This window comes from Microtus pennsylvanicus, chromosome 13 (genome assembly GCF_037038515.1).
Source record: "Microtus pennsylvanicus isolate mMicPen1 chromosome 13, mMicPen1.hap1, whole genome shotgun sequence".
Classification (NCBI taxonomy): Eukaryota; Metazoa; Chordata; class Mammalia; order Rodentia; family Cricetidae; genus Microtus; species Microtus pennsylvanicus.
Genome location: NC_134591.1, coordinates 44415292 through 44442980, shown reverse-complemented (window position 1 = coordinate 44442980; position 27689 = coordinate 44415292). Strand labels below are relative to the sequence as shown.

The 27689-nt window shown below is 36.9% G+C and overlaps 1 protein-coding gene across 7 annotated transcripts in view; it reads right to left on the bottom strand.

Moving 5' to 3' along the window:
• Tut4 (terminal uridylyl transferase 4) overlaps positions 1 to 27689 on the bottom strand; it is a 97697-nt gene that overhangs the window by 37302 nt on the left and 32706 nt on the right. For 6 of the 7 annotated variants that reach the window (XM_075946840.1, XM_075946839.1, XM_075946842.1 and 3 more), the window contains exons 6-16: positions 27378 to 27466; positions 25020 to 25071; positions 20971 to 21040; positions 17506 to 17632; positions 14475 to 14594; positions 14079 to 14291; positions 10337 to 10511; positions 8576 to 9276; positions 4895 to 5045; positions 3794 to 3880; positions 1298 to 1401 (exon numbers count right to left, since the gene is read on the bottom strand). In XM_075946840.1, coding sequence (XP_075802955.1) covers positions 1298 to 1401; positions 3794 to 3880; positions 4895 to 5045; positions 8576 to 9276; positions 10337 to 10511; positions 14079 to 14291; positions 14475 to 14594; positions 17506 to 17632; positions 20971 to 21040; positions 25020 to 25071; positions 27378 to 27466 — 1889 coding nt within the window. The remainder of the gene's footprint in view (positions 1 to 1297; positions 1402 to 3793; positions 3881 to 4894; positions 5046 to 8575; positions 9277 to 10336; positions 10512 to 14078; positions 14292 to 14474; positions 14595 to 17505; positions 17633 to 20970; positions 21041 to 25019; positions 25072 to 27377; positions 27467 to 27689) is intronic. The other variant, XM_075946843.1, reaches the window with a different exon arrangement.

Below are 27689 nucleotides of genomic sequence, written 5' to 3'. Positions count from 1 at the left end.
GCAATCACAAGAGAGGGCCTTGAACCTTGCCTGAAAGAGTAGAGCTGACCCTGGAGATGTGAATGTGGGTGACCCAGATATGAGGAACTGAGAGCAGGACAACGGCTTGACTCCTATAGGCTGAATTAGGCAAGCTGGCCAAAGCAGTGCTGGAGAGCTCACCTGGGTAGTGAAGACAAGCATGGTTCCACTGACCCCCGTGGGCTGACCAACCAGGCTAGCATCCAGATCCAGAACCGAGGCTATGAACTGACCCACCCCAACATTCCCTGAACCTATAAACTGTTGAGCATGAGAAGGGGATGAGCCAACAGATCCAAAACAGCAGGACGTCCATGCCAAAGGACAACAACAGGATATCCAAGAGGAGCCCCAGTGAGAGCCCATTTATACATGGTGCAGCAAAAACCAAAGGCCTCCAGTCAGACCAATGACTTGCAAGGAAAGATGAAAGGATTGAAGGGTAAACTGTGTGACTCAACAGGCCATATAGCTTCCACAAGATTCTTCATTTTTTGCTTCTTTGTTTTGTTTTTTTGTTTGTTTGTTTTTCTTTTAAATTTGGTTTTGACTGGAGGGGGGAGGTTGAAAGGGCAGAAGGAAGATGTGAGGAGACGTAGAGAAAGTAGGATCAGAATACATGATGTGAAATCCACAAAGAATCAATCAACTTTTTTTTTTAAATAGGATGAATAGTAATTTTACTTTAAGTCTGAATATTTTTTAAATATTTATTTATTATGCATACAATTCTGTCTGTACGTCTGCAGGCCAGAAGAGGGCACCAGACCTCATTACAGATGGTTGTGAGCCACCATGTGGTTGCTGGGAATTGAATTCAGGACCTTTGGAAGAGCAGGCAATGCTCTTAACCACTGAGCCATCTCTCCAGCCCAAGTCTGAATATTTTTAACAATTTCCACAGAGGCAAGTTTGAGAATCTTCTAAATCCATAATGCTAATGCTTCTATATTTCAAATACTATTACTAACACATTGATATAAAAATGATAACATGCATAATCAATATCATATATAAAATTAAAACATTAACCAATAGATAAAAACAAACTTTTAAATCCCTTACAAATATTAACTCTTATCTCTGCATTTTCTTTTTTTTTTAACTTTTATTTATTTATATTTTATATATGAGTGCTCTCTTTGCCAGCAGAGGGCACCAGATCCTATTATAGATGGTTGTGAGTCACCACTTGGCTGCTGGTAACTCAGGACAGGACCTCTAGAAGAGCAGCATCAGCACTCTTAACAGCTAAAGCATCTCTACTACCCCTTACCTCCGCATTTTCATGGCCTTCCAGAGTCATACAAATATCCAGATCACTATCACGGAACCCAAATCCATTCTTTGAAGAACCAAATAAGCACAATCTTGCCTTTTCTAAGCTCGAGAAAATAAGTCAAAGAACAGGTTAAAGGAGTCATCTAACATCTGCTATAGTTTAACACAAAGTGATACATTGGGAAATTCCAAAACATCCAACCCCAGCTAGGATCTTTTGCTTATTCTAAAACCCAAGTAACTAAAACACCAACTCTCAGCAAACAGTATCATTATCTATTTAGAAGCTCACCAGAAATATATGAAATCCTTAATACCTTGTTCAACCTGCATAATCACTAAGACCTTCAGCTTCTTCAACTGAACTATCTACCACCTACTGCTGTTCTTCAACAATACCAAAGACTAAGTTAGTATCTGATAACTCATCTTTTAAAAGTAAACTAGTTCTTTCAGTGTACAATTCAAGTACTTTTAAATTATCACCTCAATATAGGTTAATTTTTCTCCCATAGTCACTCTAATTCACTAGATATAAATCATGTTAAGTATTTTTCTCATTTAAGAGTTCTATAACAATTTGTAACTTAAGGTTTAATTAAACATTTGTATTAATTTATTTATTAGTTGGAGCATACCAACATGCATATGTGGACAGAAGACAACTTGTGTGGATTGGATCTCTCCTTTTACTGAGTGGGTCCCAGAGACTAAACTCAGATTGTCAGACTTAGTGGCAAGTGCCTTTACCTGCTGAGTCATTTTGCTGACTCTTAATTACATAGTTAGACAACAAATCCCATATTTTGAAAAAAATTCTTCCATGTAATACTGATTAAATCTGAATGATAACTAAGGAGGATAAAAGAAGTTATAGTGCTCACTTCAGCAGGACATATACCAACACTGGAAAAATAGATTAGCAAAGTCTTTGGGTAAAGATGGCATATAAATTCGTGATACATTCAACATATTTTTAAAACTTTATATGAGCATGTGTGAGCACGCCATAACACATGTGTGAAGGGTGGAGAGCATTTTGTGGAAGTTCATTGTCTCTAACCACCTCGTGGGTCTAAGGAATCAATTCAGGTCAGTAGGCTGATCCACATTTTTATGAGTTTTACTTTAAATTCTACTATAATAAAATAGCCTTTAAAATATTCTCAATATAAAATGCTTCAAAGCATGAGACTTTATTTTTCAAATATGCAAATATTCATAAAAACAGCTATGATGATCAAATAAAATTAAGTATGAGTTTTATTCAAAAGAGAGGGGGTACACTTAAAATTGGTCTGGATCTTATCAATTAGGATAGCTGGCTGGTGAGCACCAGGGATAGGAGGCCTGCCTCTGCCTCCTCAGTGCTGAGAGTAAAGATGTGTTACACATGTATGCGTGGGCATGTATGACACACGCATGCAACTGCTTGTAGTGAGCAAAAGAGTGCTGAATCTCTAGAATCACAGACAATTCACTGGACACTGGTGCTGAGAACCAAACTCAGGTTCCCTGAAAGAACAAGTGTTCTCAAACGCTGAGCCATCTCTCCAGCCCTTGCACCCTATGTTTTTACATTGGTTCTGGGAATAAAACTCAGGTCCTCATGTTTACAACACTTAAAGTGAGCCATCTGCCCAGCTCTAAATAAATTACTGTAGATATACTTTTCTAAAATATTTGATCATAAACCTTTTGAGTCTTTAAGCTCATGCTAAAAAAACTGTTCTGCTATTTTGGAGTAAAAGCCTTCAGATCGTGCTTAGTTTTTCTTTCCATTATATCACACATGCACTAGCAATTCCTGCTAGCTCTGCCTTCAAATATAACCCAATTCTGACCACTTACCTCCTCCACATCTGTGCTTCATCTGTACTTACATCACAGTTATCTGCAATGTTCTTGCTTGTACTCCTAGAGTGTTATACTCTGTTCTCTGAGATGATTATCATTTAATGATATAAATACTATATAGCTTTCATTAAACAAAAAGTCCTTCTACCAATGTCCAAAGGGTCCTAATGATCTAACCTTTAGGATACCTCATCGTTCTATTAAAAAGTATCTTCCATTCCACTTCAAACACACTGAACCTCCAATCAGTCTTATAAGAATGTCAGTCATAATCTAAGACTTAGTATCCACCCTTTCTTTCTATAATGTTCTCTCCTTGGAAATTCATATAATATGTTCCTTCATATAATATGTAAGTACAACTCAAATGCTACGTCATGAGAGATTTGCTACACAACCTCTCACTTCTTTAATCACCATAGTCTTAATAGCGTTTACTGATATATTTATATGTATTTGACTGCTATTCCCTCTTAAATATACTAATGACAGAAGTTTCTCTTTTGAGTAATATAGTCATAGAACCTAGCAAAGTACTTAACATATAACAGTTAACAAACATTTTTAAGTCAGTCAAAATCAAAACCATGTGATTACAGTAACAATAACAGCCAACATTAAGCCTATGACATACCATCATACTCTTTTTGAATAAATTTTTCCAAACCAATTAAAATTTGTTCCCTGTTGTGTTGTTCAGAGCAAGGTGGTGATAATTCATCTATATGAAAAAGAGAAAGAACAGTGAGGGAATTAGAATATGAAAATTTCTTCAGGCTTTTAACCTACTTATTTACTTTTATGAATTTAATACCATAAATGGTATTAGAGAAAGGGCAGGGGGCAGAAAAAGATTTAAAATATATGTATATTATACATAATTTCTACAAATATATTTACCTTTTGAAACCAATACTGTTTTCTTCAGACATGCATGCATGTGAACCATGTGCCTGCCTAGTGCCTAGTGCCTGCAAAGAGAGCACTGAATAACAAAGAACTGGAGTCACAGGTGGTTATGAGCCAACATGTGGGTTCACAGAACTAAACCTGGATGCTCTGCACAAGATGCAAGTGATCTCAACTGCTAGCCAACCCCATAACAGACTTGAGACAAGGTGTTGCCATGTAGTCTAGGCTGGCCTCAAATTTGTAATACTACCTCAGCTTCCCTAGTGCTAGGATTACAAGGGTATGCCACCATATCCAGCCATATTTAGTTAGAATTATGCTAATTTGGTAAATATATTCTATATCCAGCTAGGAAAATACTGTCCAAAAGCACACAAGAAATGTTCTCTAGCTAGACCTTCCAACACAGTACCCATACACTAGTTTCATGTACACTAGCTTGAGATAAGCCAGTTATATTTTCTAACTTTACATAACTTTAACTAACCTAATTCAATAAGCACAAAGAACTAGTAACTACAATATTAGATAACTCAAATATTCAGTCTAAGTTTTAACTCTTGCAATATCCCTTGCACTGTTGTGGGAATTCACTCAGCCAATAAAGTTTCTTAAAGTAGTACATATGGACTCCGTTATACTTTCCTTTGCATTTAACACAGTACCCAGAATATGATCAGCACTTATTAAATAACTATGCTTGATCTTATCTATTAATAAAAAAACCTCTGCCCGATCAAAACTGAAAATTGTTTTTAAACTAGAAAATAGATATTCAATATCTAAAAACCCACTTCCAGTAGTTTTAGTATCAACCACTTACCAAAACATCTTTTACATACTAAATCAAGTATTTCTCGAAATCGATTTGTCATTGGTGGTAGAGGTTTTAGATCAATTTTCCTGAAATCCTCTGGGCAATCGTTTTTTGAATGGCCATCCTTTTTGCAGATGCTGCATACTATTGTTGGCGGCTAAACAATGATTAAAAAACAATCCAATGAACTTATTTCACCACTTAGAAAGCATATTCAAAAATACAGCAGCAACAAACACTATGTAGTTAACTCAGTTCTGATAACCTATTAATTTGGGAGAGTTTTGTAAAAAGCTGTTATGAAATACAGGTAATATAAAAACCTGTTTTAACTGCTTTCCTTTCCCACCAACATTACATCATAAACAATTTACCTGGAAATATAAGATAGAAAAATTAACAGGCAATACAAAAGGTCTGCATTAATTCAAACAGCCTGATCAACTCCCAGAGGAAAAACATATACCTTGTATTTATTTGTCTGGGTTTCCCACCCCCCAATATTAATCTTTATTTTATGTGCATTGGTTATCTGTGCACCACTTGCACATCCGGTGCTCCGAGGGCAGAAGCAAGCATCAGATCCCCAGGAACTGGAATTACACATGGTCGTGAGCCCTCATGTAAGTGCTGGGAATAGAACCAAGGTCTTTTGAAAAAGCAGTCAGTGCACTGCTGGGCCATCTCTCCAGCCCCCATCTATCTGGATTATAAGACAGGTTCTTAGCAGCCCAAGGTGCTCTTAAACTGGTAATGTAGACAAGAATAACCTAGAACTTCGGATTCTCCGTCTGTTTCCTAAGGGCTGAGATTTCAGGTATGAACTACCACACTGAGTTTATACAATTCTGGAAATCAAACTTAGGGCCTCATGCACATAAGTACACTACCAACTGAGCTGAGCTACATTCCACAGTTCCTACCTTGTGTTTTTAATTTACTGAGACCTAAAAAAGTTATTCATAAAGATATTTTAAATTGCATCTTTCATTTTACTCCAAATATCTTCTGTCTTAAGAATCAATCAAGGAGCTGGGCGGTGGTGGCGCACGCCTTTAATTAATCCCAGCACTCAGGAGGCAGAGGCAGAATTCGAGGCCAGCCTGTCTACAAGAGCTAGTTCCAGGACAGGCACCAAAGCTACAGAGAAACCTTGTCTTGGAAAAAAGAAAAAAAAAAAAAAAGCAAACATGACTAAGGAAGATTGCTATACCTCACTGTTATGTGTGCCTAAAGAGTTCCTCCAATGCTAGCCTGGACATGTACATAGCCGGAAACTCTTGATTCAAATTATACAATAAAGGGGACCGCAGAGGAGAGACAACGTTTAAGCTCTTGCAGAAAACTGGATTTGATTCCCAGAAGTTACAAGACAGCTCACAACCACCTACAACTCCAGTGTGAGTGGGACAGACAACCTCTACTGCCTCCTTAGGCACCAGGCACATATGTACTGCACATACACACATGTAGGCAAATACTCATACACGTAAATTTAAAAAACTAAACAACAGATTATATACAGAAACTTCTAGAGGAACAATAACTTCATAAAATACTTAAATTTATGTGAATATTCAATTAAGAGTACTACTTTTATTTTCTGAACTGCCTCCCAAGTGCTGGGATTAAAGACATACCACTATGCCCAGCTATCAGTTTTTCAAAGCATTCTGTTCTGCTGTTTTCTAAAATAATATATTTAGAGTAGAAATTCTTTCCTACTGTAAAACATAGTATTAATTTATAGGACAGGCTGTACTCAAAACTGGCTGTGTAGTCCAAGTGGGTCTCAAACTGACAATCTCCCTGTTTCGCTCTTCCAAGGGCTAGAATTACAGACACACCTAGCCAGCTACAACGAATACTTTTTAAGTTACATTTTATTAGCAAAGTAAAAGATATGGTACTTACCTTAGTATAAATTTGGGGGAGGGAGGAGTAAGTTATAAGGAATGTAAATTGTACTTCCCTAAGAGATTTTTCTAACGATTTGCCATTTAGCTTTTCTTTGCAACAGTCTATATAATTAAATACTATAACCTGGATAATATTTAATAGATGTATCCTTATACAAAATAAAGAAATTCTGCCTGGGTGGAGAAGAAAAAAAGGAGGAAGTATGAGACAAAAGGTACAAAATTTCATTTATGCAAAATAAACAGGTTCTGGAAAGCCACTGTTGTCTGGGCCTGTGTTTAATACTGTATTATGGCCTTAGAATTTTGCAAGGAGATTAAAGTTACCATAAAAGGAAAAAAAAGTAAAGAAAGGACTTTTTGAGATGACGAATATATTTGTGGCATTATCAGTGGTCATGATTTCAGAGGTGTTGACTTATCACACATCAAGTTGTATGCACGTGCATGTGTGCGTGTGCGTGTGTGTGCATGTGTGCGTGTGTAGTCTCTACAGTCTTTAAAAATATCAATCTGAGTTGAAGAGATCAGGTCAAAGCACTGGCTGCTCCTTGCAAAGAATCCTGGATTCAATTCCCAGCACCGAGATGGCAGCTCACAACCATCTTTGTTAACTACAGTTCCCAGGAATCTAATATCCTTTTCTGGTCTCAGGAAGTGGTGCACAGACAAACATGTAGACAAAATACTAAAACAGATTAAATAAAAACAGTTTTTAAAAATCCAACTTAATCTTAATGTTTTTTAAATTTTTATTTTATATTATGTGCACATGTATGCATCTGAATATGTGTGGATGTGTACATGTTTGCAGTGCCCACAGAGGTCAGAAGAGGAAGACATCCCCTAGAATTGGAGAGATGATGTAGGCCAACAAGTGGAACCTCTTAGCCACCTAGTCAACTCCCCAGTACCAAAAAAAAGATTTTTTTTTAAAAAAAGAAATAATGTACAGTAAATAGGTTAAGAAGCTTACACTTTGTAAATAAGTAATTATTGATAAAACAGTAATTTTCCAGTTCATTTTCCCTCAATAATCTACTATGCTTACAATTAAATCTAAATAATCACTTTGCCATTCTAAATGCAGATATTTTAGTAATGTACACGGTACTTGAAGAAATGCAATGTAGCTAAAACTCTTTTATTAACAAAAGTAGTACTGCTTCTTTTCTATTCGCTGTAGTACTTTGAACATTCTAAAGAGTTTAAGTTCAGATCCTTCCACTTTAAAAGGACAGCACTCCTGCAATCCACAAAAAATATTAAAAAGTCCGGAAATGTTCAGTGTCAGAACAGAATCTACATTCTCCATGTTTTTGACTCTTGTTCTTAGTTTCAACTACAACTTAGCAGCATAGTTAGTTATATGTTCACACCAAAATTAAAATGAAAAATTATTTAAATTAAAACTTTGTCTTCTTTTTAAAGAGAAACATAATTATATATATATATATATATATATATAAATAAGCAGATTTTTAAAATATACACTGCTTTGCTAATCTGATTTTCATAATACCAGATAATTTCATGTATGAAAAGGAGAAGAAAACCAATTACTAGTAGGATTATTGATTACATTTTATATGCTCTTTTTAACTCAAACAATAGGAAAGAATATAAGTAAAAGATAGAATCACATTAAAATCATTCCAAAACAAGTCACGACCATAGAAGCTATTTTATGTTACTATTAATAAATCTAAAAACTATCAATAGTCATACAGTAACCACGATGTTTTACAAATTGTTTATCATATCCTACCTTGCCAGAGGTTAAAATAAACTTATCAAACACATAATATAGTTCCTGGGAAGGGAGGTTATCATCATCAATAAAGTCAGAAGGAGCTTCTGTAGCTTTGCAGTTGCAAGAGGTAGCAGATAAGTTGTTGCACACAATCTGATGTGAACTCTCCATCTCTAAATTCGATCTGCAGTCTATTCCAGCAGATTCAGCTCCATCAGGGGACCCAGTGCAATTACACTGGCTGAGTTCCTTTTTTAAAGAAGTTTCTGATGGTGTTAAATCACCTTGTTTCTCAGCTGGTTTTTGCTCTAATTCACTGCCTTCCCTGGCAGTAGAAAGAGATGAAGAATCTTTCTGTCCTTGGTCAGCCAAACCTAGTTCATTTACCAACAAATTGTCATTGTCAGCAATACATCTCTGTGATGTAAGCTCCATTTCATTATATTTAACAGATTGATCTCTCTCTGTGTTTACTTTTTCTGTGCTTTCCCCAGGAAGAATGCAACAGTTGGTTGCCATACAATCAGACTTCCCTGGTTTCTTATTGCTTATTTTCCCCTTCTCTTTTTTCTTGAAATCCGCTGTAGATTTATTTCCACCCTTCCTTTGAGGACAGGCAAAATATCGATAAGCTGCCCTGAATCTCTCCACAACATATTCATAAACAAGCTGGCTGTTCAAGCTCCGTGCAACATTCCTCTTGACTGAAAATGGATCTAGTAAAAAGAAAATGATCAATGACTAAGTTTCTACTAACAAATTATACTTCCATGCTTACACAAACAAATCTTAACTGCTGCAATATCAACAGAGAATATGTTCCCAAAGTTTTCTAACCCAGGATTCAAACAAATTCTTAAAAACAGAGCAGAAGAAAGACAAATGTAGTATCTTTGGTTTCTTCCATAAACTCAAAAGCTAAAAGAGAAAATTAATTTATAAGAGAATCACTACAGTCAATTCAAAAATCAGTTTCAATCAAGATATTACTAGAAGCTGTGCCACTCTGCTTCCCCATAAACTGTCACTAAATGAAACCTTTCAAATTCCAGTACTCATATTAAAAATTTCATTTCTTCTCATAGTATCTTTTTGAACCAGGATCTCACTCTTATAATCCAAGCTGAAACAAAACTCATTATGGCAATTCTCCTGCCTAAGCCTCCCAAGTGCTATGACTGAAGGCATGAACAACTACATCTGGCTTTTTGTCATAGCATAATTATGTGCTTGGGATTTTGTTGAAATAAGGGCAGCGGGGCTGTGTCCCTGGCACCCGGACGCCCCCACGGCTAGCTTTACCCGAAATAATTACACGGAAACTGTATTCTTTTAAACACTGCTTGGCCCATTCTCTTCTAGGCTAATTCTCCCATATTAATTTAGCCCATTTCTAATCATCTGTGTGTAGCACCCCAAGGTGCACTTACCGGGAAGATTCTAGCCTATGTCCATCCTGGGTCAGAGCTTCATCGCGTGTGTCTGCCCAGGAGAGGAGAGGATGGCTGGCGTCTCTGAGCTCACTTCCTCTTCCTCCCAGCATTCTGTTCTGTTTACTCCACCCACCTATGTTCTAAGCTATGAGCCCAAGCAGTTTGTTTATTACTTAGCCAATGAAATCAACAGATTGATATATGACACTCCCACGTCAGGATTTCAGGTGGAACCAATTATCATTTTCTTTAGCATACCCAAGGGATAAAGTTAGAAACACAGTGTTAGAAGGTGAGGACCATAACACTAAACAGCTCGCACATACAGAGCGTATCATCTCACCTTCAATGGCTATTCGTCTTTTAGGCCAGTTTTTGTTTTCTCTTGTTAGAATATCTTGTATCCGAACACATATGACATATTCCTCCAAAGCAAAATCCAGTGTGTAAAATTTTAGCAACTCCAGCCACAACTGTCCCAAGGGTACCTGATTTGGTGCTTCCAATGTTAAAGGAGACTAGAAGAGAAAATACTTTTCATTAAAGTTTCTCAAAACTATAAAATCAGTAAGTTGTTAATTAGAAAAAAAACTTAAGTGATTATATTTTCAAACAGGCATAACAAAGCATTATCAAAAGCAAAAAAAAAAAAGTCAGTTTGAATTAAAGAAATCCAAGGAATTCTGTGTTTTTTCATTAAGCCAGTGACTATCAAGTTTGACTGCACAAAACAATCACCAGGTGAGCATGAAATTCCATATCACTTCTAGGAATCTGATTTAACTGATCTGGGATATCTGGACTGATATCCAGAGACTAGGGTTTCTATATGTGTGAGCGTGTGGGGTGAGAACACTATGGATGGAACCCAGGGGCTTGCACAATGTTAAGCAAATGCTCTGCCGCTGAGGTACATCTCCAGTCCTTGTAGTTTTTTTGTTATTTTGCTTTTTAATCTTTGTTGTATTTGTTTTATTGACTAGATGTGTGAGCTTGAGACAGAGTTTCACCCTGTAATGAAAGCAAGATTGTAGCTCAAGATACAACCTCCCAAGTACTAGAATTACAAGCACTACACCTATTTTTTTTTTAAGCTCTTTGTGAACCTCATGCACAGTCAAGGTTGTAAACTACTGGATAGCTATAACAATTTCATATTGTAAATTTCTTTCAAAAATTAAAAAAATGTCATTCAGCAAACATTTCTTTAAAACCTACTATGTTCCTGGATTTGTGCGAAGGATAGCGTAACAAAGAAAACTCACATTTACACATAACTTCACAGAATGCCTCCGATCCTTACAAACACTTCTAAAGCCTAAACCTACATGAACAATTCTACAGTGCAAGAATCTGACTGAAGACCACCTGGCTACTGTGTCTGTGCTAAGAATCTCTCTCTACACAATACTGCTACCCAAAGAAGGAGAGGTCATATTATATAGACTATTAGGACAGAGAAATGATCTAGAGAATTGCAGTAAAAATTAAATGTTAAGGTGGAATTTGGGATCATCTTTTAAAAGAAGTCAAGGTTCTTGCCTTCATGGAGCTTATAAGAAGAAAACAAACATGCTTGATAAGTAGACTAAATAATTAGTTAGAAGCAGCTAAGTACTATGGGGGTGGGGGTGGGGGGGGTGGGAGGATGAGTTGACCATAAAAAAAGGGATGGAAATAAAGGAACAGAAAAAATTAAGTGCTAAACTGAGTATCAGGATCAGTTTTGTTCAGAAATCCTGACCTGATGAAAAGAGAAATGTGTTGTAAGAATAGGGAGCAGACAAACACACATAACACCAAAGAGTGACTAGCTTTAAAAAGAAAACCATGTGAATTTCACATGGAAGGAGAGAAAGTGGAGGAAGAGGGGGGGAAACAAAAGAGAAGATTGAAAGCTAGTGTAGTAGAAGAAATTGGAAGAAGCAAAGAGTGATCCAATGACTACTTGATTTTTCTATACTAAATGAAATGAGAAACAACTGATAACATTTTGTGCAAGGACAGACAAGGGCAATAGCTGACTTAACCTTTTTACGGCCACCCAGATTACAATGATGCTGAGTATAAATAAAGGTGGAGTACATGCAGGAATTAGATATCTGTTAGAAGACATTCAAAAATCCAGGCCAGGATGACAGTGGCTAGAACTAGGATAGTAACAGTACGCAGTAAAAGGTGATGCTATTCTAGATATATTTTGAAGTAAAAATAATAAGATTCAAGATTTTTTAACATACCTGATAAAGGATTTTCAAGAAAGAAAGGAATAAAAGCTGTTTCTGGAGTTTTAAATTGAATGCTTAAAAGGACGAAGCATTATCAACTGATGAAACATGAAAAACTTCCAAGTTTCAGAGTAACATCCAAAGTTCAGTTTAGACATACCTAGATACCTCAAAAGACACTAACTAGGCTCCTACAGATAGCACTAAAAAGCAAAAGGATTGGACAGGATCACCTACCACAGGAAAGAAGATATACCAGAAAAAGGGAGATTGGGCTACAGAGATGGTTCAGCAGTTAAAAGCACTGGTTGCTCTTCCAGAGGACCCAGGTTCAATTCCCAGCGTCCACATGGCAGCTCACACCTTTCTGTGACTCCAGTGCCAGCAGATTTGATTTCTTCACACAGACACACATTCAGGCAAAACACCAAAGCACATAAGTCATAATAAATAAATAAATCTTTAAAGAAAAAAGAAAAAGAGACATCATAAAGCAAGATCATAACACTTCAACGTTACTAACTGGAGGGGAGAAAAAATGAATTAGCAAAGAAAAACCTGAGATGGACTAAACAGCTACAGGTGTGGTGTGCTGAAATTATCAACTGGAAAATGTTGCTATTACAAAGATATAATTTTAAGTGACCATAAAATTTAACAAAATAGGGCTGGAGAGATGGCTCAACGGTTAAGAGCGTTGCGTGCTCTTCCAAAGGTCCTGAGTTCAATTCCCAGCAACCACATGGTGGCTCACAACCATCTGTAATGAGGTCTGGTGCCCTCTTCTGGCCTTCAGGCATACACACAGAAAGAATACTGTATATATAATAAATAAAATAAATATTTAAAAAAAATTTAACAAAATAGAAGCTAGTAATACAGGTCTTGCCAGATTGATAATGTGAGTTAAAGAGACACAGAAAAATGGAAATCAAGAATAGAAACAATTCTATTTAGTTTACTACAAAGGGAAACCAAGCAATAGATGGGAGGGAAGGTACTTAAAATTTTTCTTTAAAATGAGAGAAATAGAAGAATACTTGATTAGAGAATGAAAAGTTGACAATTTAGGAAGGAAAGAAAACTGCTAAAGTAATATATTCTGAAATAATTCAGAAGGCAATGGAGAAGATGCCTTTAGATTATGGCATGGGAAGTTCCTTTAGAAATAGACGTAGCAAGGAAGAATATGAGTAGAAATGACAGAGATGATGGTTGAGTGTGTAGTCCTCTTTTGATTGCTTCAATATTCTCAGAAAACTAAAAAGCAAGATCATTAATTGGGAGCACTAATGCTTTGAGAAAAAAAGTAGAAGGTAGTTGAAGAAGAAAGATAACTCTAATAAAATAATGAAGTAAATCCAGAGAACTACAACAATTCAGTGTTAAGTAGAGCAATCATTTCAAACAACACTGCATATATTCTTGAAATACTACAAGTGTAAGAAGAACACAATCCATGTATATTTGCCTATCGTTGTCTAGCACTCAAGAAAATGCCTGGAACACAGGAGGTCTTTAATAAATGCATGCTGAATTGATTAACTGAGCAAAAGACTTTTTATTTCTCTACCCAATCTGGCCACATTACGCTTAAACTTTAATGAAAACTTAACCCATTAAGGGAATTTTGCTGGTTTAAATGAAAAAGGAAACAGAATTACCTTGATATAACTCAAACAATATGTACGTTTATTAGAAAATCTCAGACCAAAAACTAAACCAGATCAACCCCTCACTGTATAGATGAGGAAAATGAGGCCAAGAGGTCAATCTACTGCTAGTCAAATAGTTTCACTTGAAGTCATTCATAAGTTCTACAGAGAGAAAAGTTAAAATAAAAAACAAAAAGCTTACTTTGCCATGTTTTTCCTTCATGGCATTACTTTGGTTGTCTGTTTCTGTCTTCTTGGTATCATCTTTTGGTTGGTCTGCCTTAGCTTTGTTTTCATCAGCAATTAAGTTTTTCTCAGTTGCACTACTTGAATTATACTCCCATTTCACAAACTTCTCTTCTACTATGCCTTTCAGCTGAAAGTCATCCATTCTTTTTGGGTCAAAGCCTTCAATCTATATAAAAAGGCATTCCAAATTGGTAGTAGAAAAATTATTTTTAAAAAAAGAAAGAGAAAGAGGAAAGAAAAGATAGAAAAACCAGAATTTCACCTTAAAATGCTTGAGCACAACACTCAGCAAGAACTATATATACATTATATATTTATATGCACATATGCATCACAAACTCAAGCTTACCCAACTTCCAAGTAAGCAAGGAAGAAGAGGGGGCTTTCTTTGTTGAAGAAAAAACATCACCATTAAAGCAAAGCAGTAAGAAGGGATTCCACCATCAGTTTGGGAGTCAATATAGCACAACTGCAAAACAGAAAAGAACAAAGTCCTAGCATTTAGCTTTCTTCAATTTTCATAGTATAAAGTAGCTCGTTCTTCACTGTTAAAAAAAAGTTCAAAAAACAATGAAACTTAAGAAACAATCTGAAGCCGGGCGGTGGTGGCGCACGCCTTTAATCCCAGCACTCGGGAGGCAGAGGCAGGTGGATCTCTGTGAGTTCGAGGCCAGCCTGGTCTACAAGAGCTAGTTCCAGGACAGGAACCAAAAAAGCTACCAAGAAACCCTGTCTCGAAAACAAAAGAAAAAGAAAAAGAAAAGAAATAATCTGAAATATCACCATCCAGAATGTATTACCTCATGTTCCTAGTTCCCTGCTCATATAGCCCACTCTGATGGAGGACTTCACTGTGTAGCCTATACTTAACATTGCAAACATCTTGCCACCCCACCCCACCCTCAAATTAGTGCAATTACAGGTGTATACTACCACATCAGGCAAGAAAAACCTTTTTAGAATTCAATGATCTCAGCCAGGTGGTGGTGGCACATGCCTTTAATCCCAGCACTCAAGAGGCAGAGTAGGCGTATCTCTGTGAGTTCGAGGCCAGCCTGGTTTACAAGAGCTAGTTCCAGGACAGGCTCCAAAGCTATAGAGAAATCGTGTCTTGAAAAACCAAAAAAGGGAAAAAAAAAGGAAAAGAATTCCATGATCTCTTTTTAGATGTCAAACAATGCTTAGAAAATAAAAATAAGGCCAGGCAAATTGGCATACACCTTTAATCTCAGTACTTGAGAGGTAAACAGAGGTGGATCTCTGCGAGTGTGAGGCCAGCCTGGTCTACATAGTCAGTTCTAAGACAGAGAAAATAATAGAGACCCCGTCTCAAAGAAATCAAAATTAAAAATAAAAAACTTAAAATTTAAATATTTAAATTTTAAATAGAATTCTTTAATAAAAATTAAGAAAATCAGGTAGCTTGATTAGGATTTATGAATGATAAAACTAAATAGATTTATTACCTTGATTTAAAAGGTTTTATCTATAAAACTACCTATCACCAGAACTCAAAGAATGTATATTAACTACTTAAAAGAAAAGAGACTGACCTTAGTGCTCATACTTTCAAGTTAAACTACATGACAACTGATGCCACATGGATCGCTACTATCTAAGAGGGTCTCCTGTCACTGATTTTTGATCTGCCATCTGACCCCAAAGAATTAAGTCTTCAGTACTTTGAATCACAAATTCTTACTCCATCCTGTCTGGGGTACTTCCTACCTAACTAGCCACTCTACCAGCCTATTAGAGAGCCAAAGTTATGGCTAGATACCCTCTTCCCTGGGACACCTCATCATGCACTTTGCATCCCCACTCATCTCCTCTCTCTACAATACTGAGTTCTCACAGACCATCTCTAAGAGTGAATGTTGTCACTATGGTCCTGAGTACCAGTTTGTGCATAGTCTAGGTGAACTACACTAGCCAACTCCCACTTCAAGTACAACATAAAACTCTACCACAAGTTCTACTTTTTAGGGTTACTATGCCTATGGCTTGAAATGCCATTTCATCCACAACCCCAACAAAGACCTGGCTATCACATCTACCCTGCATGTGCTGTATTTGAGACAGAGACTCACTACATAACCCAAGTTGACTCTAAACTAGCAAGTCTCTTACCTTAGACCCTCAAGTGCTAGAATTAAGTAGTGTATTGGCTCTGTTCAACTCTTACCTCTGGGAATATCATGTGCCATAAAGAACTGGTTCCTATAGACAATTTTTCCTAAACTGTGAGAATCAGTGTCTGGTGATGTGAGTTTCCCCCAATGGAGGAAAGAAGTAAAAGTCACTGCCAAATCCCTCCCCAACTAGTTATTTTATTTATTTATTTTATTTATTATAGTAACATTTTATTTGTATGCATTGAGCCATTGGCTTCCCTACTAATTTTTTCCTATGGAATTAGAAATGATACTAGAAAATGGGCGTGGGGCTCATGCCTTTAGTATCAGCTCTTGGGAGGCAGAAGCAGATGGATCTCTGTGAATTCAAGGCCAACTTGGTCTACAGAATGAGTTCCAGAACAGCCAGAGCGGTTACACAGAGAAACCCTGTCTCGAAAATAAAAAATAAAAAAGATACTATAATTATAGTATAATATTCAATAACTTATATAAAATAATAATTAACAAATTATAAAAAATATAAGTGCTTTAAAAAATAAATAATGGCTAGAGTTAATCCACAGGTTAAGAGCACTTGTCCTTGTAGAGGACCTGGGTTTGATTCTCAGCACCTGTGGCAGCTCTCAAGCTTCTATAACTCCAAGACCAGGGGTTCCCAATACCCTCTTCTGACCTCCCAGATTCCAGGCACCCAAGATATACAAGGTAGCAAAACACTTGTACACATAAAGTGAATAAATTTTTTTTTTAGACAGGGTTTCTCTGTAGCTTTGGTGCCTGTTCCAGAACTAGCTCTTGTAGACCAGGCTGGCCTCGAACTCCCAGAGATCCACCTGCCTTTGCCTCCCAAGTGCTGGGATTAAAGGCATGCGCCACCACCACCCGGCAAGTAAATAAATTTTTAAAAATATGTAAGTGTATAAGTTAAACAGAAAGTTCCAAGAGTAAATAATTTACAAGCTTCAAATAACTTAATGCACTGCACTGTCATAAAATTCCTATTTTATTCTCTTATCTTACCACATGTGAATAAAGGAAAAACCAGTAAGTATAATGGCTCAAGGTCATCAACAGTTTCAACTGGAAAAGGGAACTTACTACATGCCAGTGAAACTTTATCTGATGTCCATGATGAAACCAGACACAGGATTTTCTGTAGGCGACAGACAACTATTTCCTCCTACATTATAATATGTATAAGAACAAGAAAAGGCTTGACTTATTTTCTTCTGTTCCACTTACCTTAGCCCAGTAGCGAAAGGCTAACACTAAGGGAGTGAAGACAGGCTCCACTTTGCCAAGAGCAGCAAGTAAGTCAGTAGTGAGACATGCCATATCATTTCCAGCACTCACTCTACATAGTAAACCACTGTGAATGAGAAACAAATTTTGTTGCATTAATACCTTTAAAAGCAGAATGCTTCAAAAACCCAGAGGCTATCTTTTTCAGTCAATGTATTTTAATAACCAGAAAAGTTACTGCATGAATGGAGAAATGGTTCAGCAGTTAAGAGCCTGTACTGTTCTTGCAAAAGACTGCAGTTGTTTTTAGTATCCACAAAGATACACATATAATAGCAATTGTTTTCAGTCATAGCAAAACATTTTTTTTTCTGCTCCTTTACTCATTGTGTATGAACATGTGTGCCATGATATGTATGTGGAAGTCAGAGGAAATTTGTGGAAGTTGGTTCTTTGCTCCATGTGGGTCCCATATATCAAAGTCAGATGGTCAGGCTTAGAGACAAGCAACTTTATCCACTGAGCCATCTTATAAGCCCACATTTTTGGACCATAATAAAGACAGGATCCTTACTATAAAACCCAAGCTAAGATTACAAGCTCAAGCCACCAATGACACTAACATATTCAATGCCAATTACCATAGCTTGCTTCTCTTCTAGTTCATTCTTTTTTGGGGGGGGCAATTTTTTTGGTTTTTTGAAACCAAGTTTCTCTGTAGCTTTGGCACCTATCCTGGAACTCGTTCTGTAGATCAGAGGGAGGGATCGGCCTGCCTCTGCCTCCCGAGTGCTGGGATCAAAGGTGTGCACTACTACCATCTGGCTTCTAGTTCATTCTTTATGGTTTTGTACATGATAAAAATTTTAAAAATTGATTTAGTAACTATACTTCTCAACTCTTATCCAAATTTTCATAGTTTTGTTGCTACTTTCAAGTTAAGGATTGGAATTTACTTATTAATCCACAACTTATGCTTTTGTACAGTGAAATCAGGAGCTACCTTAAGTGGAATGAGAGGAATACAGTGGAGAGTTATCCAAGGGAAGGGAGGGGAGCAGCAAAAAGAATGAAGCTGAGGCTGTCGTATGCAGGCAATTAAATACAACATGAAAAACACTTGTTTTCTGTTTTGTTTCCATCTACTAGATTGTCTTAAAAGATATAAATCTGGACAAATGTTTATCCTCTCCCAGTCTCGATTTTCTAATTTAGAAAAAAAAGGAAGTTGGGCTGGCAAGATGTCTTAACTAGCCAAATAAGCCTGAAGACCTCAGTTAAACCCTTTATAACCAATCCCAGTACCCATGCAATGCTTTAAAGGAGAGAACTTACATTATAAAGTTGCCTTCTGACCTCCACATGTCATGGGACACAAATGTCCACACATACACACACCATAATACAGAAATACTTTTTTTTTTATTTATTTCTGTCTCTTCCCCGCCACCGCCTCCCATTTCCATCCCCCTCCCCCAATTAAGTCCCCCCCCCAGCCCGAAAAGCAATCAGGGTTCCCTGTCCTGTGGGAAGTCCAAGGAACCCCCACCTTCATCCAGGTCTAGTAAGTCGAGCATCCAAACTGCCTAGGCTCCCACAAAGCCAGTGCGTGCAGTAGGATCAGAAACCCATTGCCATTGTTCTTGAGTTCTCAGTAGTCCTAATACAGAAAAACTTTAAAGTCCAAAATAAGAAAGCTGAACTAGATCTCTACAAAATCTTTTCAATTTGAATTTAAAAAAAGACCCACGATCTTACATTACAAAAAAAAAAAAAAAAACTGAGGAATCAACAGAACATTTAACTATTTTTGTAAGTTTCTTCCATGTTTTTTAAAAATATTTATTTGTTTGTTTGTTTGTTATATATACAATATTCTGTCTGTGTGTATGCCTGCAGGCCAGAAGAGGGCACCAGACCTCATTTTGTGACAAACCATGTGGTTGCCGGGAATTGAACTCAGGATCTTTCGAAGAGTAGGCAATGCTCTTAACCACTGAGCCATCTCTCCAGCCCATGTTTCTTCCATGTTAAATCTCAAGTAGTATTTAGTTTCTTTTCATCCTTCCTTTTTTTTTTTTATTTTCTGAGACAAAGACTCACTATGGCTGGTCTAGAACTTGCTATGTACACAGGGCTGGCCACAAAATCAGAGGCGCCTACCTCTTCCTCCCAAGTGCACCAACACACCCAGTACTTTTACCTTCTCAGTCCTACAGATATCTGACTAGAAGGGCAATGAGTCATGCTAATTAAATGAAAACTAGATTGTAAGTAAAATATTTCCTACATTATTTATCTTGTATGTGTATGTACACATGCATGCACATACTTAAACGGAGGTCAGGAGACAACTTCAGGAGTCAGGTGTCTCTTTTTAGCAGGTATGTCTCACAATAAGCTCAGTTCTTCAGGCTTGGCAGCAAGTTCTCTTACCTACTAAGTGATCTCACCAGCCCCGAGATTGTAAAAGGCAGTAAAACCTTATCAAGGGTTGCTATTTCAGTCGGGCGATGGTGGTGCACACCTTTAATCCCAGCACTCGGGAGGCAGAGGCAGACAGATCTCTGTGAGTTCCAGGCCAGCCTGAGCTACAAGAGCTAGTTCTAGGACAGGCTTTAAAGCTACAGTGAAACCCTGTCTTAAAAAACAAAAAACAAAACGAAACAAAGAGTGGCTATCTCTTTATTTTTATATCTCTAGAGCAATATAGCACGTATACAAAAGTAAATGTTTTATAGTATGATGGGTGACTAAATGAATTTAGGCAGAAAAAGAAAGAGAAAGAGAGAGAGAATGGGGGAGAGAAAAGAAAAAGAAGAAAGAAAGAAAAAGAAAATGGAGGGAAAGGGAAAGTTTTACCTAGAGTGCTTTAACTCTGCTAACTCAATTTCTTGTTCACATGCATTTGGTGTGTCATTTAATAAATGATATATTAACCTAATGAAAAATCTAAGATATACAATTTCTTACTTTGGAAATGTTTGAAACAAATTTGGTTCCTTTTTAAAAAAAATAAAAAATAATGGGGTGTTTGTATGCACAGTGGTTTACATGGGATACAAAGAGTAGAACTCAAGTTTGTCAGGTTTATGTAGTAAATGAGTCATCTTGCGGGTGTGTGTGTGTGTGTGTGTGTGTGTGTGTGTGTGTACTAACATGCATGGGTCCATTGACACATTTGTGTGGTGGTCAGACTCATGGTATCTTTGACTATTGTTCTCCTCCTTCTTGCTTAATAGATCTCTCATTGGACCTGAAGCTCAACATGCTGGATAGGCTGGCTGCTCAAGAAGACCCTATGATCTCTCAAAGAAGTAGGATTGCCTAGCTTATTATCTCAGCGCTAGTGATTCAAACTCAAGTCCTCATGCCTCATGCTTGTACAGCAAACCCTTTACCCATTGAGCAATCTCCTCAGCCCAAGTTTGTTTTTATAAATACCTTTTTTTCTTCATTACCAACCTTTTCCGATCTTTGCACACCACAACAGGAACTTTAGCATGAAAATCAGATTCCACATCTACATATAATGCTAATAAGAGGAGGGGGGGAAAGTAAGTTAATGTCAGCATTGCTAAATATTCACTAGTAAAGAATAAATAACAGTTTCATTCTAAAAATCACTCTCATTACTTCTGTGGGATAACCTACTCTTCTAATTATGAAAATGATAAACCCCAAAAGAATCTCTTACCTCTCCTAGAGTCATTTCTTGTATACCATAAACCACAGTATAGTCTTAAATACCATTTGGAAATTAGAGGCATCTTAAGAAGAAGGACTTTTAACATCCCTCAATGTTTGAATATTTCCAAATAAGTAGTCAAACTTCACAGATACACAGCAAAGAGGGCACATCACTTCTGAGGGCTATATATAGTTATAGGAGAACTTATACTTTGCCATTCAAGTACAACTCTAGGCCTCACCCAATTAATATTTCTAAAATCTGACTAATGAAAGATTCTTAGGAGGAATTAATGAGAGTGGGGTGGCGGGGAAAGCCTATCACCGAAGTAGATCTCAAGTCATAAATATCTACTTCAGAGTCTGGGGAGATGGCCTTGCTGGAAATTCAACCTCTAGTACCCATGTGCTGGAAAGGGAGAACTAAATCCTACAAGTTGTCCTCTGACTTCCAAATGCATGCAAGCACCCATCCACCCACAAGCATGCACAGGGACATAAAATAAATTTAACTTAAAAATTAAAAATAAGGGGCTGGAGAAATGGCTCAGTGGTTAGGAGATTGCCTGCTCTTCCAAAGGTCATGAGTTCAATTCCCAGCAACCACATGGTAGCTCACAACCATCTGTAATGAGGTTTAGTTCCCTCTTCTGGCCTGCAGACACAGACAGAATATTGTATACATAATAAATAAAGAAATATTAAAAAAGAATTAAAAATAAGTATTTTAAGATAAATAGATTGACATTTTGTTTGGGGAGAAAAACCTCAATGAAAATCCCTAGTAGTATTTGATGAGATAATTACCAATTTAAAAGTATGTACTGGAAACCCATCATGTCAGAAATACTATAACATACAATAAATATGGCAGTAACTTATGACACAAAAAGCTCAAAAAGGGATTAGGAACACAAATATAAAAACAAATCTTGTTGATGATAGATTTCTAGAGGATGCAATGAGAAAATTAAGTGAAACATAATTTTAAAAAATTAGAAAAAGCTTTTAAACCTACATTATATGAGTGAAGATGATCTCTCATGTGAAAGGTATATAATAATAATAATAGTTATAATGGGCTGACATTTCTCAATAACTCTCGAGAGATATTTAAGTTTTTGTGTAATCAGAAACAAGTATTTATTAATAAAAGCAACTCTACTGAAATATCCCTACGTCATTCCTTATAAACTAATTTCCCAGAGCAATGGTCAACAAGAAGCTCATGAATAATAAGCTAATGAGATGACTCAAATAATAAAGGCCCCTGCCTCCAAGCCTGACAACCCGAGTTCAATTCCAGAGACTAAAAGAACAACTATCATGCACACCAAAAGTGCCACAAACATCACACATTCACTCACACTCTCTCACACATAAACACACACAAAAGCGCACAAAAAAAAAGGATGAGTCAACTAGTTTACCAGTTTATAATATATGTTTTAGAGCTTGATTTGAAACACCATACTCTTTTTTTTATTATTATTTTTATCTATTAAGTATCCTTTCTTGAGCCTGGCGAAGCTCAGTGTGGCCCAGGAGGAGCGGAGCCGGGGCCTGGCAGTCAGTCAGAGTCTGGGCTCGCCCAACGGCACACCAATGGAGACAAATGGAGGAAAGGAAAAGATAAAGTGGACAACCTCCATTATTATCAGCTCATCTCTTAAGGGTCTCATGTAGTGATACAAACTTCCAGCTGCTACAACTGAGATGGCCTTCAGCTCCTGATGTCCTGGTCCTCCTGCCCCTACATCCCAAGTGCTGGGCATACAGGCATGTGCTGCCTGTATGTGTCCTGTAGTGTATTCTGATTCTGAGTTCGCCAGTCCATTAAATACTCATTAGATCAGAGCCCCATGTCTGGTCGTCTCATCGCATTCAGAGATGTTCAATGTTTCAAATGCTGTTTTTGATGTTATTTGCCAAAAAGATCCTAAGTAACGGATCTTTGTGATTCTTTGCTAAAAGAGTTGGTTACTGTAGACTTTTCTTACTATTTTCTTAAAATTTCACTTGCAAACATTTTATTTTTGACTCATATACTAAATATTGGGCCACTGTTTTCTCTTTTGTATTTTTGCAGAGTTGAGTGGTTTTCTTTTGCAGTCTATCCATACTTCTTATATGCATATGTAGTCCCATACTTCTTATATGCATATGTAGCTTAGAAATTAAGGCTATTGGTAGCCTTAATTAAGAATATTGCTAGCTAGTAAATAATTACAAAGATGAAAAAAAGTAAAAAAAAAAAGAGCTGTTGTACTTTCAGGAAGATTATATTTTTTATTTGTGATGTATAAACAAAATGAAACAGGTAAAAAAAAAAAAAAAAGTATCCTTTCTTATAAAAGCATTCCAGACAAGTAACATGGAAAAGCTACTTGGTATGATTCAGATGATTACAATAGACTATAGCTATTTCAAGTGGGTTACTACTGCAAATGAAAAGAAAGCGGCCAGGACTGGTGGCACACACCTTTGATTCCAGCACTCAGAAGACAATGGCAAGTGGATCTCTGTGAGTTCGAGGCCAGTCAGGTCTACAAAGCAAGGACAGCCCGGATAGTAAAGGCTACAAAGAGAAACTCTGTCTTGAAAAACCAACCAAACAACAACAACAAAAACAAAAAGAACAAACAAATCAGGTAGAAAGAAAGCATGTATACACAATGTATGAACACATCTTTATTCTACATCTCTCCCTAATTGTCCTTCATCAGTGACCTTCCAATAAGATGAAGATAGATCTATTTGTCTTCATTTACATGAAATGATGTAACATAGTCGCTCTCTTTTATCTAAAAGAAATAATTTATAAAACACCAGCAAATATCTGCAACCCAAGGTAGCTTCAAATACTGTAAATACTCATCTCTTATTAATCATTAATGCCTTTGAAAAATTTTAATACATAAATTAGGCACTATAAAAGATTAATAGGAGTTAATGAAACAGAACAGAACAATTACAACATAATCAGTTATATGAATGTGGACTCTCATCTATACATGACACTGCAGAGAATCTAATAACCTGAAAGTTGAAGAGCTACTATAAGATAAATTGATGGAGTTACTGAGAATGGAATGAGACTTAAAAATGAGGAAGGGCTACAGAAATAACTGAGCAGTTAAGAGCAACTGTTCTTAAACAAGGACCTGGGTTCAGTTCACAACAAACACCCACATGCTAGCTCATATCTGTCCATAACTCTAGTTCCAGGGAATCTGAAACCCTCTATTGACCGCTGCAGGCACAAGGCACACACATGATGTTCATATATGCATGCAAGTAAAACATCATACACATAAATTAAGGAAATATTTTTTAAAGAGGAATTGTTTGTTTTTAGAATATTCTACCTGATTTGATTGTAGTTGAATGCAGGTTAACTGAAACCACAGAAAGCAAAACTGAGATATTGACTGGACTATAGCTCACTGACAAAATATACATCTAGTGCAAGGCCCCAGGTTGCATCCCTCGCACTAAACAAATACATAAATAAGTAAATCCTGAAGATAAGGAGAGGCTATTGTATTGAAAGGTATTTTTTAATGCTCCAAATCCCATAACCATTTTTAATTATCAATTTTGACACAGTACATCTGACTTAACCAACAGGTCAATTATATTTCCAGAGACACCTACTATAAATATACATGTATATTTATATAGGTGGGTGTGTGTGTGTGTGTGTGTGCGTGCGCGCATACTCATACATGGTAGCAATTTTAACTTGGTTAGCCATATGTAAACAACACAGTGCCTATACTATTAGAAAAATTTTTATGAAAGAAGAAAAAGCAAAAACTTACTACTTTTTTTCAAAATTCCAAGCACTTGTATTAGAAGATCTGGATGATTCATCTAAAAAGTTTCATTAAAACAAAAAACAAGTAGCAGGACATTAGCGAGAACTCAATTTGATTAAACAACAACACTTAAACAAAAATAATGCTCTGTATTTTAAAATAATACAATCAGAGTAGTATTTTTACTTTATGTCAACAAATATGTTCAGAGAAGTACAATTACAACAAATGCTGAATTATTTATTATTCAAGGAAAATAGAATCCAAGTTTACCAAATGACTATTAAATAAACTAGAAATTTAAACACCAAACTTTCATTCAAACTAAGTATCTATGAGCAACAACAACAAAAAAAGTATTTTAAAAAATTAAACATTGTTCTGGCTAATTTTATGTCAACCTGACATGACTTGAACCGAATTTGGGAAGAGGGAACCTTGATTAAGAAAATATTATCACAGCTGGGGGGTGGTAGCGCACGCCTTTAATCCCAGCACTTGGGAGGCAGAGGCAGGTGGATCTCTGTGAGTTTGAGACCAGCCTGGTCTACAAGAGCTAGTTCCAGGACAGGCTCCAAAACCACAGAGAAACCCTGTCTCGAAAAACCAAAAAAATAAAATAAAATAAAATAAAATAAAAAAATATTATCACTAGACTGGCCTGCAGACAAGCCTGTAGTGCTTCCCCACTCCTTGGTTGATGTGGTGGCATTCATGGGCTGGTGGTCCTGGGTACTGTAAGAAAGCAGGCTGACCAAGCCATGAAGTGTAAGTCATTAATCAGCACTTCCTTCGTGGCCTTTGCTTCAGTTCCTACCTACCTAGAGTTCCTGCCCTGACTTCCCTGGATGGACTACAAGCTGCTAAAATGAAATAAATGTCTCCAAGGTGTTTTATCATAGACCGAAACTCTAAGAAAAACATGAAATTTTGACTATTAACTTTTTAAAAATTGTATTATTGTACGTGACAGAGTGGAGTGTATGTCACACAGCCACCATGTGAAGCCCGAAGACAACACACAGAATCAATTTCTCTTTTCAAGTTGATGTGGGTTCCAAGGATTGAACTCAGGTCACCAGGTCACCAGGTTCTCTTTTACCCATTGAGACATATTGCCAGACCTTGACTGACAACTTTCAATATTTGGCTTGACAAAAATTTGCATTGTTAATGCCAAATATTATTGACAGTTGATAATAACATTACCTCACTACTAGGTCTTATAAGTATTTATCATTTACCAGGCTATATGTGTATGTTCATCTCATTTAATGTAAAAACTGGGCCAGGTGTGATGGAGCACTTTTAATCCCAACACTTGGCAGGGGATCTCTCTGAGTTTAAAGCCAGCCTGAGCCACAAAGAGCTCCAGAACCAATGAGAGCTACATAGTTGAGACCCTGCCTCAAAAGCTGAAGCATTATCCCTTATTTGGAAGATAGAGATGGAACTCTAGTAGAATAAGGCCCAGGCTCTTAGAAACACCATATGTGCCTGTAACAGCAGCATTCAAGAGGCAGTAGCATGAGAAGTACAAGTTCAAGGACATCCTGGAATACACTGAGTTCCAGTGCAGGATAAATAGGGAAATTTTACCTCAAATAAACAAAACCAACAAAAAATGTTATTTATCCTGTTTTTTAAAATTGAGGAAAACAATGTTCAAAGAGATCAAGGAACCTGTTCTGTTTTGTTTTTCAGTCACGTTTTAAATTTAGCTTTCTGGTTTCTATTTTTCCACTTTTTTTTTTTTTTTTTGGTTTTTCGAGACAGGGTTTCTCTGTGGCTTTGGAGCCTGTCCTGGAACTAGCTCTGTAGACCAGGTTGGTCTCGAACTCACAGAGATCCGCCTGCCTCTGCCTCCCGAGTGCTGGGATTAAAGGCGTGCGCCACCACCGCCCGGCCTATTTTTCCACTTTTTAATACTGCTTACCCAAAGTAGTAACTAGTCAACAATTTCAAATGTAAGCACTTTCCCCTTTTATTATTTTCCTCTTTTGGCTTTTTTCTCCCACCTGAATGTTTTTACTCTCCCTATTTGAAATGTAAGAGTAACTTTTGGGGGGGGGGTAGGGAGAGGGGTTTCAAGATAGGGTTTTTCTGTGTAGCCCTGGCTGCCCTGGAACTCACTCTGTAGACCAGGCTGGCCTTGAACTCAAAGATCTACTTGCCTTCCAAGTGCTGGGATTAAAAGGCATGTGCCACCACTGCCCGGCATTAAGAGTAACTTAAAAACACTGTTTAGTCTTCATGGTCATACTCAATAAGTCAAAGTTTTTTTTTTTTTTAATTCCTACCTCTTTTCTAAAAGATAACCCATAAGTATCATAGAAAGAAGATTTTTTTTTAATTACTTACCTTGGGAGGAAATTTTATATCTATATTAACATCACTGCTTTTTAGAGCAAACTTTGTCAGAGATGAGCCATACAACCTCAGTGAACATTCTGGAATAAAGAAAAAACACAAAAACATGAAACTGAAAATATGAGTATTTTTTAAAAAAATGGGAAGCTGGAAACATGACTCAGCAGCTAAGAGCACTTGCTGCTGTTCTTGCAGAAGACCAGAGATCAGTTTCCTGTACCTAAATGGTGGCTCATAACCATCTGTGACTCCAGTTTCCAGGTATTTAATTGCCTCTTCCAACGTATGAGGCATTCACATATA